Source organism: Xiphias gladius, chromosome 18 (genome assembly GCF_016859285.1).
Source record: "Xiphias gladius isolate SHS-SW01 ecotype Sanya breed wild chromosome 18, ASM1685928v1, whole genome shotgun sequence".
NCBI lineage: Eukaryota > Metazoa > Chordata > Actinopteri > Istiophoriformes > Xiphiidae > Xiphias > Xiphias gladius.
The window spans coordinates 27,433,206-27,449,639 of record NC_053417.1 but is presented as its reverse complement, the minus strand read 5'-3'; the positions used below and the strand labels follow the sequence as shown (position 1 = coordinate 27,449,639).

The window sequence follows — 16,434 nt, the reverse complement described above, 5'->3', positions numbered from 1 at the left end:
TTCAAGGTGGTGGCGATGTACTAAAATAGGCAGTAAAAACCAAGTGTTTGCCAAGCCTGCATTCTTCTGCAGTCAAGTTCATTAACTTAACTGCTGCAAAGTAATCGCTGCAAGGATAGAAGCTCGAATTCGCATGAATTCAACACTGAATGACAACTAACTGCTCAGAGGAAGCATCATTTAGAGACTAAGGGCACTGAACAAATTTCAGACTTTCTAAGACTCAGCCTTGCTCTCTCCGCTGCAAGCAGAGCATGTTATGGTGCTTCTCTAAAGGACAGGACAGTTGATAACCTTGGTCACTATTAGAGAAACATCTGATGACGCGTTACCTCCGACCTTGCGTATTTGAGCAGATAATCAATGACGACTTGCTTTCGTTTCAAACAGATTTATGGTACGGTGTCCATTTCTCTTTGCCTGCATCTCCAGTGTTTTCCATCATGTATCCGTTGGGTAACAGGCCACACGGGAAAGCCTCCCCACAAATAGGTCAGGATCACATAACCGCTCAAAAGTTTCATGCACTGACACACTAACCTACATCTCTTGCAGACTATTCTCACATTTTCCTCTTGATGGAAAAACAATTGATTTATTTGGAAATTAAGAGTTTTTGGAAAAAGATTTAACGTGTTGACACAGAACTGTCCAGTTTTCAGTCCTGAGGGATCCTATTATTATATCCACAGATCTATAGTGAATTTTGGTCAGAAAACAACTGACTACACATCCTGAATATGTAGGAAATGTGAGCAAGATACTGCCAACAGAAAGAGAAAACAAAGGGAAAATGGAAGAAAGATAGGGAAGGTAAACATGGCTCTATTCTCCCCTCTAAGGCCTGATGAGTTTACGGAAATAGAAAGTTGAAGTCGAAACAAAACCGAGGCCAAAATTAAACGAAGGGTCCTACCAACTTAAACAAAACAAGAAACGAATGTGTTCTTCAATAAACGGGCGGAAGAGACAACACTAAAGCAAGAAGAAAAATCAGTTTAGGTCTATTTTCTTCTTACTTCAGAGAGAAGATATTAGTAAGGGTTATAGGTTATAGTAAGATAAAGAAATAGACCTTATTTTCTGTCACGTATGCTGAACGTATGTTTTCCAACATGGCCTTAACAGTTTTTGTTTTTTAAAATCATCTTTGACCTTCACATAGGATGCATCAATAAGAAGTGCATCAAGAATACATAATGCAAACAAGTACTTACATCTGCATTATTTACAGACATGTAATTTATGACAAACCTGTAAGAGTGTGGCGTTAAATTCAGGGGGGGTTGAAATTTGGGATTTCTGTCACGACATATGTACGCCTGGCTTACCAACTGAACCTAACTAAAATAATGCAGCACTTAAAAGACTCATAGAGTGATTAAAATGGATAGTTTGTTTACATTTACTGAAGCGACTGACTGACTGACCTACACTCACACCAGCTGTTGGTGAAAATGGGGAAAATACAGCAACCTGGTCGTAGAGTTGGGGCTTCCAACACTGACAAAAATCAAACTTGATGCTACCCTTTATCCAAACACTGGGTAATGATATTGTGATTTTAAGTTTACATTTTACTGAAGTTACCTTATCTTAATGAAGATGTCGCTTTTGAATCTTTTCCTGGTCTAATATGCCCAATATTTATAGCCGCAAGGTGGAAACTAGAGCTGGAGCACTAAATCCAGGCCGATTTTATTTCCTGGGTTTCAGACCCACAAGGAAAGCAATAAGACCTGAGGACATCATTTGCAGTAACTGAGGAATTGGTATTATAATATCTGTGAGAGGGACCAAGGATCAAAAACGCCAGTAAAAAGCAGTAAAGATATCCGTCGTAGATACGGTGGGTTTTATGTTTGTCCTGTTTGCACAGTACTGAACATTGGATCGAATAAATCACTAACTAGCTTTCTGGTGACTGTAAAAGTTGGTTACTCTTTAGTGGTTTCCCATTCATAAGATCGGAATAGTCCCTGGAGCATTTTAATCCCAGCAAAACAGACGTACGAGACATTTCAAGTCCTACTTTCAGGTAAAAATAACATAGCTAATTGGATGATGGTCTGCCATAGATAGACCTGCAGGTGTCAGTACAGCTGGGGCCTGTTGGCTATTAGTGCTGCAGACATCTGTTTGGTCTATCTCAACTGCTCCGTGTGTCTGTATATGGGACTCATCCCCTAACTTTCTAAATCATTTTAAAATGCAGTTTCCTTGCAGTGTGTATAACACATCTGTGCTCGAGCTTGTGCACAGATCAGTGACCTCAGTTTTGTTTGATTTGTCTTGATCTAACCTCAGTGTCTCATCGTGTGACTTGTCATGCAGCTATTTAGCCTCTGAGGGGGAAACAAAAAAAATGGGTTGTTGTAGCCTTGAGTCCGACAGCAGTATGTGTGTTGTACGTCACAGCCTTAACCCTGACAAGTGAACCACATTCCGCGATTTTCTTCCAATTTCAAATCAAAAAATGTCAAATAAGATGCCTACTTTTTTCCCCTCAGGGGAGAAAGCAATCAGACTCAGCGCCTAACCGACATAAACTTCACGCTTTACATTACATTAAATACATTTTTTTCTTATGCAAAGAGCAATAAAAAAAATTAAAAAAATAAAAATAAAAATATGAATCATGTTGTTTTGTCCTTCCTAAGAGCCAGTGGATTACTTCAAATTTCAGATTTTAACCTCCTCAGCCCTACCTGGTCCCACCTGTAAAGTGCAATGAAACTCCTGTTGTTAAGACAGGTACTGCTCAACTAGAAAGAACTTTTAAATTCTACCGAAGGTCTGAGAGTTAAGACAGACTCCAAATGCGTCACGTGAGGGTGCCGAGAAAATCATGCAAAAGACAGCGGGGCTTCAATTTGATGTGATGGTGCAGGTGTCAAAGTACGCCAACTTAGGCTTTAATGTTTGACTCAAACTACTCCGATCAGCCACGGCATTAAAACCGGTAACCGGTTTTAATGTTGAGGCTGATCAGTGTAAGTACGGCATAAGCATTGGACTGGATATGTTTGATACGGTGTTGTCATGCATCTGGTGTAAAGCAGCTTATAAAATACTGGCAATGCTTTATCTTACAGGTCCATAATTTGCTAATTATTTCCTTGGAGGTTTCCTATGAAAGACGGATAGAGATAGAAGATAGAGACAAAGCTCAAAGACTGGTATTTTAGCAAGAGTTTATTTAATTGTGTTGAGTTCATGTTGTTGTCCACAGTAGAGCTGCATCAGTTAATCATCAACTGTTCTGATAATTGATTCATCGTCTATCAACCAAAAACGTATCATATTTGCTGGTTCCAGCTTCTCATATTCCTCTGAATATGAATAACCGAATTTCTATTATTAACTATTTTCTGACATTTTACAGATGAAATGATGAACCGATGAATCAAGAAAAATAATCTGCAGCCGAAGAAACAACGAAAATAATCATTAGTTGCAGCCTTAGTCCAAGGCAACTGATGATTGCCCATCCACACTCAACGGGAAAAAGAGCAAGATGTCAAAAATTGAAAGTGCAACCCTCCAATATTATTTAGAAAGTACGTTCAGAGAGCTGCAGTGCAAATTCTTAGGGTTTTATTTCAAGAATAATTTTCTTGAAAGAAGTGCTGTGAGACTAATGATTGCAAAACAAAAACCTACAGATCAATTTAAATCCAATTATGTAAAATGTTCAGCTGGAATCCATCTGAGAAAATACAGAAGAAAAATATGGACCTGTAAAATAAAGTGTTACCACCCTCCCTCATTCTCCAACCCGTTTCTGGTGACACTGATGACCAGCTAGCTCAGACAGAATACTTGTGAAGGAAGGCTGACATGTTATCAGCGAATACATTCATGAAGTCTTCACTTACACATTAAGACGGGCTCACAAAAATAAATGAGCGCATTTGATTTACCAGTGACCTAAAAATTAAGCTTTGGAATCCGCGAGAGGCGAACGGACGTTCGTCACGGATGTGTGTTTTCCTGCCTGGACGCCGCCACCGTCGCTGCCGCTGTCAATCTGTTTACATTTTTAGTATCACAATCAGCTGGATATCACTGGGTTACTGACTTCAGTATTGACTATTCCTGTGTGAGTAGTACAAATAGCGCTGAAGAGCAAAAACAGACCAGCAAGCATCGAACGTTCAAGTGATATCGACTCCCCTCCCCAGCAGAGCAGATATGGCAGTTTACAAACTCAACACTCACGTGAACTCGAACGCATTCCCTCAACACGGGGCAGAGGTTTATCTAACACGGCACACACTCCCCAGTCTGCAGTCGCACGGCTTGTTTACACACCATTTATCCCGCAAACTACTGGGGCGACCCCACCTATTTCGGCTGCTGAGCTGGCTGCTTGCCCTTGCTTTTTTTTTTTTGTTTTGTGTCGCAGATGCCCAGTAGGTGTGGTCGGGTCGTCGTTCACTGGGAACACCTGGGCCTGGTCTTCCTGGTGCTATAAAACCACGCCCCGCTTGTGCTTTCTGGGGGAGAGAAAGGAGAAACTCTGTTCCAGGTGCCCCACGCTCCCTGTCCTTGTTTTTCTTTTCCCCTTTTTACCATTCAACACGCACACGCTACTGATTTACTGACTGCCACACCTCACAACATTTTGACATTTCTATTTTTGTGTGTTAGCTCCAAATAAATTAATGGTTTTCTTTGCTTTGACTCCTTGTTTCACCTCCCGTTATTTGTCATGGTTTGGAGCTGGTCATGCCACTTTTCTAATAACCTACTTCTAAGACTGTCCCTTGGAGTCTGCTTCCGACAGAGACGGCAGGCTCCTGCTATAACCCGCATCCAGTCACTGAGCCCTAGGTCTACCTGCCGACAGACTTCTAACATGGCACCCTGTAGCTGTGAAACCGACTGAGAAAGTGCATCCAGGTCAAAGCTGTAAACCCTTATTTATTTCAGTGTTTCCCACCGATTGAGAGTTTAGTTATGGTGGTGGGTGGCGCGGCACGTGACTGATGCAGAAAGTCATGCAATATGGAGGGGGAGAGTGTAACCCAGGTTATTTTCTGTAGCAAAAGTCTACAGATGTCCCCTAAACGCCCCACATGCAGGCTATCGGCAGACGCTAGCTAAGCAGCTGTGCACGAAGAAGCCTCTAGTCCCCGCTCAGTTACAGCACCTCACGCGGGTGTCTAGCCAAAAATTACTCAGTTTGAAAAGGGTGAAATAAGACGTCCTGTTGTAAGATTTGCGTAAATTGAAACCGAGTGATTTTTATCTACCTGGGCCGACTGCCCGAGTAGAGCCTATGTATGGGAAACACCTTATTTCATCTGTTAAATCCACTCAAATTAAGGGTCTTTTTAAAAACAATCTTTTGTCCTCTGCAGTGCATTCGAAACTCAAACCAGCAGCCAAGAAGAAGTCTTAACAAGGGATAGCCATTATCCAAATTCTGACTCATGTAGGACTAAAAGACAAGACTGAAAACATCCAAAAGTTTGCCAGACAATGAGGAAAAGTCTCCCTCTACCAACCTTTAAAAAAAAAAAAAAGCCTAAAAGCCTTAGATACTACAAATAAAGCTTCAACATCAGAGAAATGCTCACATCATGTGTGATCAATCACTGCAACTCTATGGGTCTCATTTCCCCCCCGTTTCTTCTCTCAGCATGTCAGCTCCACCTTATGTATGAGTCACAGCTTCCAGCAGCTCCACTGTAACCGTCATCATTATTGTACAAAAACTAAATAAAACGATTAGACCATTTATTTATTTAAAGCGGTGATTCACAACCTTTTTGGCAGGTGTTTTCTTTAAAAGAAGGGATTATGATTGCATGTCGAACAACCAAAGAGTGTTTATTTCTTTGTTTATTTGAGTAATTTAAAAGGATCAAGTAATTTGCAAGAAAATAGAGCAAAGATGATATTAAAGTCCGAAGAATTACTATCATTTTGTGTAGCACAAATATGTTTTTCTGCTTTCCTGTCCTCTCAATGATTTCGCCATCCAACTGCTTTATCTTCAGGTTGGGAACCAGGAAAGATCACTTATGCCCTAATGATTATGACCAGCTGAACCATACAGTGTTTTTCATCTTGTTTCGTTTGAATTATTTAATTAAAAAATGTACGATATGATGAATTCAAAAACAAAAAAAACAAAAACAAGACTAGTGGAAAATCTGAAACAAAAAAAACATGATTTTGTTTAGCACATGTGTGTAAAATTTCCCTAGAAAATCTTAAATGGGACAAAAAATAAATAAATAAAAGAAATGATAAGAAATCCTCTTACCGCCACCTGTTGACCCCGACGTTGGAGGAGCCCGCGAACCATGGGTCCAGGAAGTAAACACAGCGCACTGTGTCGGCCCCCCGAACAGCCTCCCGTAGGGCGGGGTTGTCATGGAGACGGAGGCCCTTCCGGAACCAGTGGATGGAATTAGGGGCCATCTTATTCTGAAAGAGACGAAAGTGACGGAGGAGGAGAGGAGGAAGGAGAAGGGGTCACCGAGTTTGTCGAGGCAATCTGTGACGAGCTGGAGCAGACCGAACGGTTATCGAGCCGGATGAAGACATCGGCTCCGTATGCACAGAACAGAATGTGAGGCCGTCAGCTACTTTTTTTTTTAAAAAACAGCTCAGTCACGGCAAGTACCAACCTGAGCGTCTCCCAGCAGGAGAGTTACCTCTAGAATCCAAGCTGTATCAGTTGCCAACAGTTTGGGATGAACCAAGAATAGAACCGTTTGAACAGGAACACCTTCACTCCTCCAATGCCCAAACATTTTTTTTTTTTTTTTTTTGCTTTCTATTGTCACCAGAGACATTTTTAGGGATTTGGCACTTGATGAAATAGACCAACAGTAAAGTAAAGCTCAACTTTTAGTGTGCCACAGCACAAAGAGATGCCGTTTCTCAGGCCTGAGGATATTCATGTATGAAAGCTGTTTTGTTCCGGAACGATTAGTTGATTAATTTATTAGAAAAGACAATAAAATTGTGATAATCAATTAATTAGGGGTAATTATGATATCTTAATATAAAATTATACACACAATTATGTTATACTTTGAGGACTAAACGAGTAGAAAAACTAGAGTAAGGAATAATAGGAAATGAAAACAATCCCGGCAGCTGCGGGGATCAATAAAGTTATTCTGATTCTGAATCTGATGAGAGGAATGACATGCGTACAACTACTCAGTTGGCTGAGACACATACCATGACCTTGGTTGAAATCCAGCCCTAAGACGTTTTGGGTACATGCCGCTCGCCGCCTATCTCTCTGTTCCAGTCCTTCCTGTCTTTTCTCTGCTCCGTAAAGGCTTAAAATCCATAATATGATCCAAACAAAGAGCAAGTGACAGGGCTTTGATATTAAACAGAAAACACATTCGAGCTGCAGCAGGCGCTGTCAGGGTCCCTGGCGCTACAAGACTGCAACATAGGTTTTCCTTGTTACATACCTTATGTGATGATGAAGCACAACCAGAGCAGAAAGAATATGATATGCGATCTAGGAGAGGAACTACGCAGAGTGAGTGGGGTAATCCTCAAGAGACTACTACAGTTTCTACAAACCAGTAATATTTTCAACAACTAAAATCATGACGGATGGCTATTTTCTATGACGGCTGTCTCTTCACTCTCTGTCAAAGCCATTTTATGTATAAACCAGTCAGCCCATCTGAAGCCTGTGTGATATGCAGCCACTGCATTACCGACTTGATTAGCTCATGGTCTCAGCGAGCATAAACTGGACCACATTCAAGCGGGGACCAAGCCTGACCATAAACAAGTACAAGTAACGAGTATTAAGGTCTCATTATTCTACCAGCAAGTGTGACAGGTGACACATAGGATTTACCTGCCAAATAAGGTACAACTTATTTGGCACCATTTGGTGCCTAGCAGGTGTTCATTTTAAACCATGGTGGAAAGCCTCGTTTTGCTGGTGACTCTATGACCCTACAAAACTCATGCCTCACTACTTCGACCATTCATTGAGTTTTCCGCCTCTGCAAAAGCCACTTACTGCACCTTTTTTTTTTTTTGTCTTCTTGGGCATGTTATGGCTTAATGTGTCACTCCTTTCAGTGATGGGGATCTCAGCAGCCTGCTGGTAAACCGAACAGCTGATGGCAGTGGAAGAAAACCAGAATGTCCCAGACAGACAGCCAGACGCTAATTTAAATGGCTAATTAGCTGGGAAGCTAGCTGACTTTTGGCTTGCCTGCAGGCTAATTCAATTGGTCAACGTTATGTCTTGACTGACTGAGTGGATGAGTCAGTCCCTGTTGGCGCACACTTCAATCAAACTGAGATTCAGTAGGACAATATGATATTTAAAGAACCGTAAAGACGCAAATTTCAGAAGCAATTTCATTTCCTCTTCTCATTTGGATGTAGCAAAAAGAAGACCGTCTCATAGATTTAATGTCAAGCTGAAATTGGTTCATGGGCAGTCACTTGCTAGTAGGCCATCTTTGCGGCCAATTGTGCAGTTTTTGAAAGTTTTTGAGCTGTTGCAACCTGAATTATCTACCTTGGGTTTACTTAAAATAGGCCCACATTAGTTGCTGCCACAGCTCTTAAAAAAGGGATTTCCCCCCTCTCTAAAACTGGAGTATAACTGATAAACAGTAAGTAAGGGTGAGGGGTGGCAGCCTTTGTTAGCCCTAAAGCATTGGCTTTGACATTTCGTCATTATGAACAAATCACTTCTGCTTTTCAGTTTTTGCATGTCACTTTCAGGTCCTTTAAAGTATGATTTTTTTCTTTTTCTTTTTTGAATAAAGAGTGATGGAATGGATCAAGTCACTGGTTAAATACAAGGGATCAGAAATGGACATGAGCTATACACTGCATTTAAGCAGTGTGTGTGTATCTAAGCAAGACATTATCCAGATTAATGACAAGGATCAAGTAAGGTCAGCATCAGAACGCTGTGCACGAGTGTTATCGCGACCGACGTGTAGTGCACGTGATGACAGCTGAGCAGACTTCATCTGCAGATGAAGACCATGAGATGCTGTTGAAAAGCCAAAGAAACAGCGAGTAACTGGACCGTGAGTTGAGATCTTTTGGTCAAACTGCTGTTCCCAGGGTTAAAAATGAACTGTCGCACTACAATAATACGAGAGAATCAAAACTTGTTGTTGCTCCAGGCAAGTCATTTCACTCACACAGCATACTGAACCAAGAAAAGCTGTGTACAGGACCGAGAAACGTCGTGAATCTGACCAACCAACCTGTGCCATACTCTGGCGAAAATGCAGTATTTGGAATATAAAGAACAAGCACATGGTCATTGGAGAATTGGATTTCAAGGAAACTACGGTTTTATTTTTCCTTAGAGTCAACGGTGCTTGTTTACACTGCATTTTCAAAAACAAAAGAGGGTCTACAGTAAGACCATAGCTTTAAGGTTGAAAGAAAATATTCCACACTCTCTGACATAATAAACATATATTCTCTATAAGGTTGTTACAGCTCTTGTTTGGGTGTTTGGGTTGTTTACATTTAGTGAAATAATCAAAGGCAAGACCCCATGTTTTTTTATAGCCGCAACACTCCATCAAATGGGACTATTCCAAATGGCTTGTGCATCAATTAATTCACATTTTCTCAAAATCAAGCCCAGCATATTTCAAATCTTTGGATACTTGTGCTTTCCCACTACAACTTCAAATAAAGTTTAATGGGGTTCGAATAAGCAGTTTGACTGCTTGAGTTTGCAATGACTTACCTACTAGCAAGACAGTGGAGGTGAAGAGGTTAATCAATGACAAATTTGTGAATGAATGTTAATCAACTACATTAATTGCCTATGATTAGTTAAACTGAAAACTTACTACTGACATTTGATTGTTTTTTTTTTTTCCCCCACAGTGAAACAGGATGAATCCACTGTAACTGGCATGTGTCCAAGCAAATAACAAACTTGTTAGCAGCTTACAATTTTACAAATTGGATGCGCATTGTCTGCCAACTTATTCTTAACTGATCAAGGTTTTAACAGTAATTAATCAATCAATCTTGAATAAATCATTAACATACCATGTAGAATGGGATTAGCCACTGCTTATGTAAAGCTACTGTACAACTGCTGCTGCACCTTTTAATAGCTCCCGCCTGGTCCAAACCAATGCCTACCACAATCCATCTAGGGTGATGACGGACAGGGTCTTGCCCAAGAACGTTCAAGCCACACTGGGCACCGTGCGGGTGGTCGTGGCCATGTCGACATTCGCAAACGTCTTCATCATTAGGTTTTAAAAAAAGAGAGATCCTCAGCACAGGGAAAGTATGCCCAAAAAAAGAAACTTGCATGAGTTGAATAAAAGGGCTGTTTGTTTATAGAGCTGTTCCCTTAGCTGATATGGCTCCACGGCATCTGTGACTACATGTTGCGTTACCTCCGACGAGCCTGGCTTACCCAGAACACGGTCACTTCTCACAAATAGAAACGTAACTCCTCACATTCACTGCCACACTGCTGATTTTACCAGATCTAAAAGTTGCGGTCCGTCTCTCCGGCACAGCAACATACACCCAACAGCCGGAGTCCAGATTTTTTTTTTAGGGGAGCCTCTGTGACGTTAAAAAAAAAACCCATTTATCATCAGCGTTGAGAATTCTTATGTCTTCCCTTGAATTTCACAGAGACACAGCTCCAATGACAGTGCCCCTGGAAAACCCTCCACGCCAACAGTGTTTTAAATGAGTGAAAATATTTGATGAGGGAATGAAAAAGGGTCAAGGGTTGGATGGTGATTGGGTGAAGATGGAGGGTTTTGATGAACTGACTTGAGGCTTTTAAATATCACGCTGTGGTTAGGACAGTGGAAAAAAGTATTGTCGCTTCACAAGTCAGTTAGATCTGGAGTGATACATGAATACGACAGAGAATCAGGGAATATTTTTGAAAGCTCACTCCATGTGACCTTCAAGAAATGCTGTATTGAGCAACAACTACTCAGCTACACTTCACTGTAAACATATCAATCTTCTTGTGTTTAAAAAGAAAAAAAGACATGTAAGGGTTCTGATTTAAATATCAGCTGTTCAGTTGTCATTTTAACACTGAAATACAGTAAAAAATAAAATAAAATAAATGAATTAATGTTGCCAAATAAGCGTCAAGTCACAGTGAAGGCTCCTATGACTTCTCCAAATGGAAATTAGGTCACATCGTCCATTCTGAATGAGAGCTAAATGATTGTGTCCCCCTCACACGAACTTCGCCCGGAATTAAAGCCAAATAACGCAAAAAAAAATAAACAGCTGCTGAACACGCCGGGGTGGAATTTACGAGTCTTCGCGTCTTTGGGAAAAAAAAAAAAAAAAAATCCACTGCCTTGACGTCCACATCTCTGTGGACCGAAACGGGGTCACCAGAGCGTTGCTTATGTAACCGGTGGCGCTGTTTATAAAAGTATAGCTGGCTCACCCTGAAAAAAAAAAAAACAACCCCTCAACGCTGCGAAAAAAGACCGGTCTTACCTTGTGCTGGCTCCCCGGAGGTGATGTTTATGTCAAGCCCAAAGAAAAGAGCATTTCTTCCCTCGGCTCTGATGTGCGGGGAAGCGGTGTGTGTGTGTCTGTAGCCTCAGCTTGAGAACCCCCCCCCTGCCTCCCGGTACCTGCTTTCTGCTACTGTACTACTTTGTTTCATAAGAGTTTGACTCACTGCGCATGCCCCCCGCCTCCTTATCCCACTCTCGCGGCGCATTGAGGGCGCAGCGGTGAAAAATTCGACCGGCGGCCCGCTCGTTGCAGGCGCCCACACGGCAGCGCAGTTATTGTCGTTGTAAGTGGCAGAAATAAAAGCAAAGACGACGACATAACAACTAAGAGTATTTTTTCGGAATGTTAACCCCAAATTTAAGCGAAACTCATTCGTTCTTTTTGAACTGTTTAGTTTTATTTCAATAAACACGGCATTTCATGTCGTTTTACGCAGATGTTTCAGATGATACGGGTGCTAGCAGAATCAGAGCATCAAACGGAAGCTTACTTGGTTGCATGTTTCAACTAAGAGCCTGCATGAAGCTCAATGATACGTTAGAAAAGCAAGATTTATCTACTTTACCACAGTCAGAGAATGCAGCAAAAGCCCTGTCGAACGTGATCGGCGACGTGCTTTGAATCCGGCGCTCCCATTGGTTGGTTTTCCGTCACGTGCGCGATGCCGGGTCACGTTTAAGAGGCATGGAAACGCGGAAGTTCATTCACACGGTAACCGGTGACGGGCCCGGCTCCGGAGAGATTATTAGTCAAGTGAAGATCGGTTCGTTAAAAAGCGCTTCTTCACCGAACATCGGCGCTGTTCCAGTTTATTCTCTCTTCAAGGGAAGAACTGGCCTGTACACACTGTAGGGTATTCATGTTTTGAAATACTACAGTAACCTGTCTGCTCACCCGATTAATATCAATACAGGGGTTTAAATCAGGGTGTAATAATCTGTATTTAGTCACAATGACACAGAAACGGTAGGATTTTTCTCTTTCATTAATTTGTCAAATATAAAGGCAACAACCTTTGAAGCTGTGAGGGTAAAAAAAAAATAAAAATAAACGAAAAAACAAACAAACACTGGACTGCCCCCAAATTATTTTAATGAGTAAATAAAAAAGACCACTACAACTGTTATGACTATGACACTTTGAGGCATTCTAGATTTACGTTAGCACCCTAAACATATCCTTGTTTTCCCTTTTTTAAATTTTTTTTTTTTTTTTTACCACAAATATGACATTGACATAATTTTTATGATATTAAATTATACCTAGATTGCAAGGTAACTTCCTCTTTGGGATTTTTAAAAGTTCACTTCCTTTTTGTTCTCACCTTTACCATTTGATTTCATTGTAAAACTACGGGGATTCATGAAGTATCCGCACCACTTCACTTTTTGCGGTGTGTTTCGTTGTTATGTATTTAATTTAAAACGGATTTCACTGGCAATTGAAAATAAACCCGCACATAATATTCCGTAATGGCAGAGCATAAACCTGTTTTTGGAATTTGCTGCAAATTTATTACAGTTAAAAATGGGAAAGAAATCGTTTACTACATCAGTATTCACAGCATTTATTCAGCACTTTATTGAGGCAACTTTGGCAGCATTACAGCTTTTTGTGTAGGTCTGTAATCACATAATATAAATAATTTAGATTTAATGATTTAGTTGCAACAATTTTTTATTTTTCTTTGTTATGATGAATTATTTAGTACGGTAACTTAGTTGTACATAGTGTTGTATAGTGCAGTAGTGTGCAAACCAGTTGTCTTCCTTTTTTCTTAATATCTGAGTTATCATACTTACATTGTAAATTTCAATATCAAATACATGAAATGCAGTCATGTGGCCTACATGTGGCGGGTTGATGACAGCAGCTTGATGTTTATTGACAAAGGACCAATGACAAAGGAAAGATCAACATTTGAACAGCCACAATTTGTACAACAGTTTTTTTCATGACCCTTCAGATTCATCTTGCTATCACTTAATGTGATATATAATACAATAAAACCACTTGACATTGCAGGGTTATTGCGCAGGTATTGTTTTCAGACCTCAGGTGGTCTAAATGTAATTATTTGTGAGTCTGTGGATTTTAACAGAGTTTTAGGGTGAGGTACAGTAGATTGGTACCGGTCTTCATAGCAGATCTCTTAACATTGATTCAAAAAGTAAAGCATGAGGTGTCGCCATTTCCAACCAAAGGTATTTAGCTCTGTGATTTTATGGCGAGTGACTCCGACTCCCTGTCAGCAGATGGCTGAGGATTCTGTTGGTTGAAGAACCCTGACACAAATAATCGCAAAAATGAGTCTCCTCGGCGACTGCCATGTTACGGCAGCGTCACATGAGCGACTTGTTGCCAGTCAGCCCGCTCATGAAATGTCACCCCGTGAATAATCGGCAGACTTTCCTCACACAATCCAGTCACAATTGATGCATTTTATACCTCACCCACAAAAAAATGTGGCTGCCTTTTAACGCTTGTATCTCATTTTGTACCACAAGAGTTGAAACTTTACAGGGAAAATGTTTACTGAGGAAATAAAAGACATAAATCAAAATGAGTATTGTAGAAGAATAAAACAGACAAAGGGGTAGAAAACAAGGGTTGGCCTGTGGGAACTAAACATATCAGCAGAGTTACCTCACTGCATTACTTCACTTTCAATGGCGAGATAATCTTTAAGTCACGCGTCCATTAGAGTACACGTGTGGATGACCCAGATAATGCGTCTTGTCCTCTGTCAGACTTCGTCAGTATCCAACTCACTCATAAAAAATATCTAGCGTGGGCTTTGAGGCAGTTGTGTGTCTGCTTGCGTTGCTCCGGGGGGGGGGCAGAGGCGTAGAACAGAAACACTGTCCCTCCTTGAACTTCTTGCTGGGGTGCTGACGTCTCGTCTCGAGGCCTTGTGGAGTTCTGACGTTTCCTCTGCAAAATCAGCACTTTCTTTCGTCAGTCTGTGATGGTTAGACCATTGAAGACATTATTTCATGAAGGAGTCTGGGGAACTTTTTACTCCTGCAACACATGCAGTGGTGTTTTTTTTTTTCTTTTTATAGTCACAGTTAAGTAAAAATAAAGCTACCGTCCAAGGCAATGGCTCAAGTAATAGTGAAAATCATTTATTACAGTAACACTCAAGTAAAGGCTCTTGTTTGTTGTACTATGTACCCAAAGTATTGGAGTGAAAAGTAGCCTAAATTGTGCTGAATGTAAAAATAAAGCAATAAGAACTTGTTTTTTTCACTGAAGCAAAAGTGAAATTAGTCAGAACTACCGATAAACACTAGCAAGCACAAGTATTAATAACTAATTTGTTATTTTACATTAATTTCAACGTACCTCGCCTTAACCACCACAGCTGCTGATTTACTACATTGCCCAGAATGCCCTCTGACAGCCTCTTAGGATAAGGCTAGGACTCGTTGCATGTGTACCTGGAAGGAACAACAGTGACAGCTGAGCGAGTTGTCTTGCTGCGTCGCTTTTCCATTCCCGGCTCCTGTAGATGTAGAATTTGACCTCAGTGCCTCTTCTGTATCTTATTTGAGCCGTGTATAACTTTCATGCACTAAAGCTATGAAGGGTAACGTGGATATGACCAGGCAGTATATGTATCAGTGGATTATTTTCAAATGGAACTCGGGGTCAGGTCCCTGTTATAAATAGCCACATGGCCCGATGCAAAGCAGAGTACACAGCTAAAACTGTCAAAGCAGCCTGGCAGTGCCACAACACAATAAATAATGAAAATCTCGAGTCCAAATTCATCACAAGGTCGTAATGATCAAAAATAGTAATTTTTTTGTATTTAGGCAGACACATCCTGTCAACAGGGTTGGGTGTTAAATAATGGTCAGCATTACACTAAAGAAATAACTGATCCGTTTAGATGTTTGGTTTACACCTAGATTATTGCTTGTGTCTTTTTAAAGATGATCCAGTCAGTGGGAATTTTGTCTGAGCCACTTGAAGGCAACCCAAGTAAATTAGCTGGTAATGACCACAGTAAGCAAAATGAAGTTTGTGGACAGGCTGTGCGAGGCTAATACAACACAACTGACCCTTTCCATTTTACACTCTAGAATCCGAATCAGTGCGTTTTCATCAAGTGATCATTTCATCTGAATGAAACAGACAGCCGACAGTGAAGAAACAAGGTCAACGCAAGCGGTCACAAACGCACAGTACATGCTGTCGTTACAATGATAATAATGATGCAAGGTTTCTAAGACATCGGTAGAATGGACTAGAGGAAATTAAGCCAGAACATGTGAGAAGAACAGTGCTCGCTTCAAAAAAACAAACAGGATGAAGTCAAAACAGAATGGTCTTGGAGTAGTCTACTAGATGTTCCGGTGGACTAGAGCGCTGGACATTATCACCACACAGGCGGAACAGATCCTTCTATCTCTGGCTTTCATGTTTACAAGGAAAGACAGCTTTGATACAGAAGAGGGAACTCAGTCAGACTGCCCACATTAGCTGGTGGGAGGCCTCCCGCGCTGCCACCTCATACTGTCACGGTGGGCAAGCGCTGAGGCCGAGAATAGAGATGCGCTGAGGCCAGACTGTGTTGGAATCATCCATTCTGTTGACTGGATAAAAGAAAATCAAGCTCTAAACAGACGTGCAATGTCGCGCAGTAAGACTAAACCCCGTACACAGTTCATTTTTCCTGTTTGTGCTTACTTGTCCATGGCAGAGTGAAAACAACACAGTGTTCAGGTTGATCATTTTGTGAAAGAATACGATCACGCTTCTCGCTTGGCATCGTGAGATTGTTCAGTAATCAAATCGCACATTTTTTTTTTTAAACCTTTATTTATTCAGGGAGGTTTCACTGTTCATTAAAACCAACATGAGGCTAATGTGTTTGATAGCACCCCCAAATGGCAGCGAGGGGAACTGATG

The 16,434-nt window shown here is 41.0% G+C and overlaps 1 protein-coding gene across 5 annotated transcripts in view; it reads right to left on the bottom strand.

The window, feature by feature from the left end:
• Positions 1 to 12,152, bottom strand: part of LOC120803622 (cryptochrome-1-like) — a 38,613-nt gene extending 26,461 nt beyond the window's left edge. For 4 of the 5 annotated variants that reach the window (XM_040152262.1, XM_040152265.1, XM_040152266.1 and 1 more), the window contains exons 1-2: positions 11,491 to 11,657; positions 6,278 to 6,441 (exon numbers count right to left, since the gene is read on the bottom strand). In XM_040152262.1, the coding sequence (XP_040008196.1) occupies positions 6,278 to 6,435 (158 nt within the window). In that variant the 5' untranslated portion in view covers positions 6,436 to 6,441; positions 11,491 to 11,657. Of the gene's footprint in view, positions 1 to 6,277; positions 6,442 to 11,490; positions 11,658 to 12,079 lie in introns of those variants that run through there. The other variant, XM_040152264.1, reaches the window with a different exon arrangement.
• Positions 12,153 to 16,434: the final 4,282 nt, after the last annotated feature.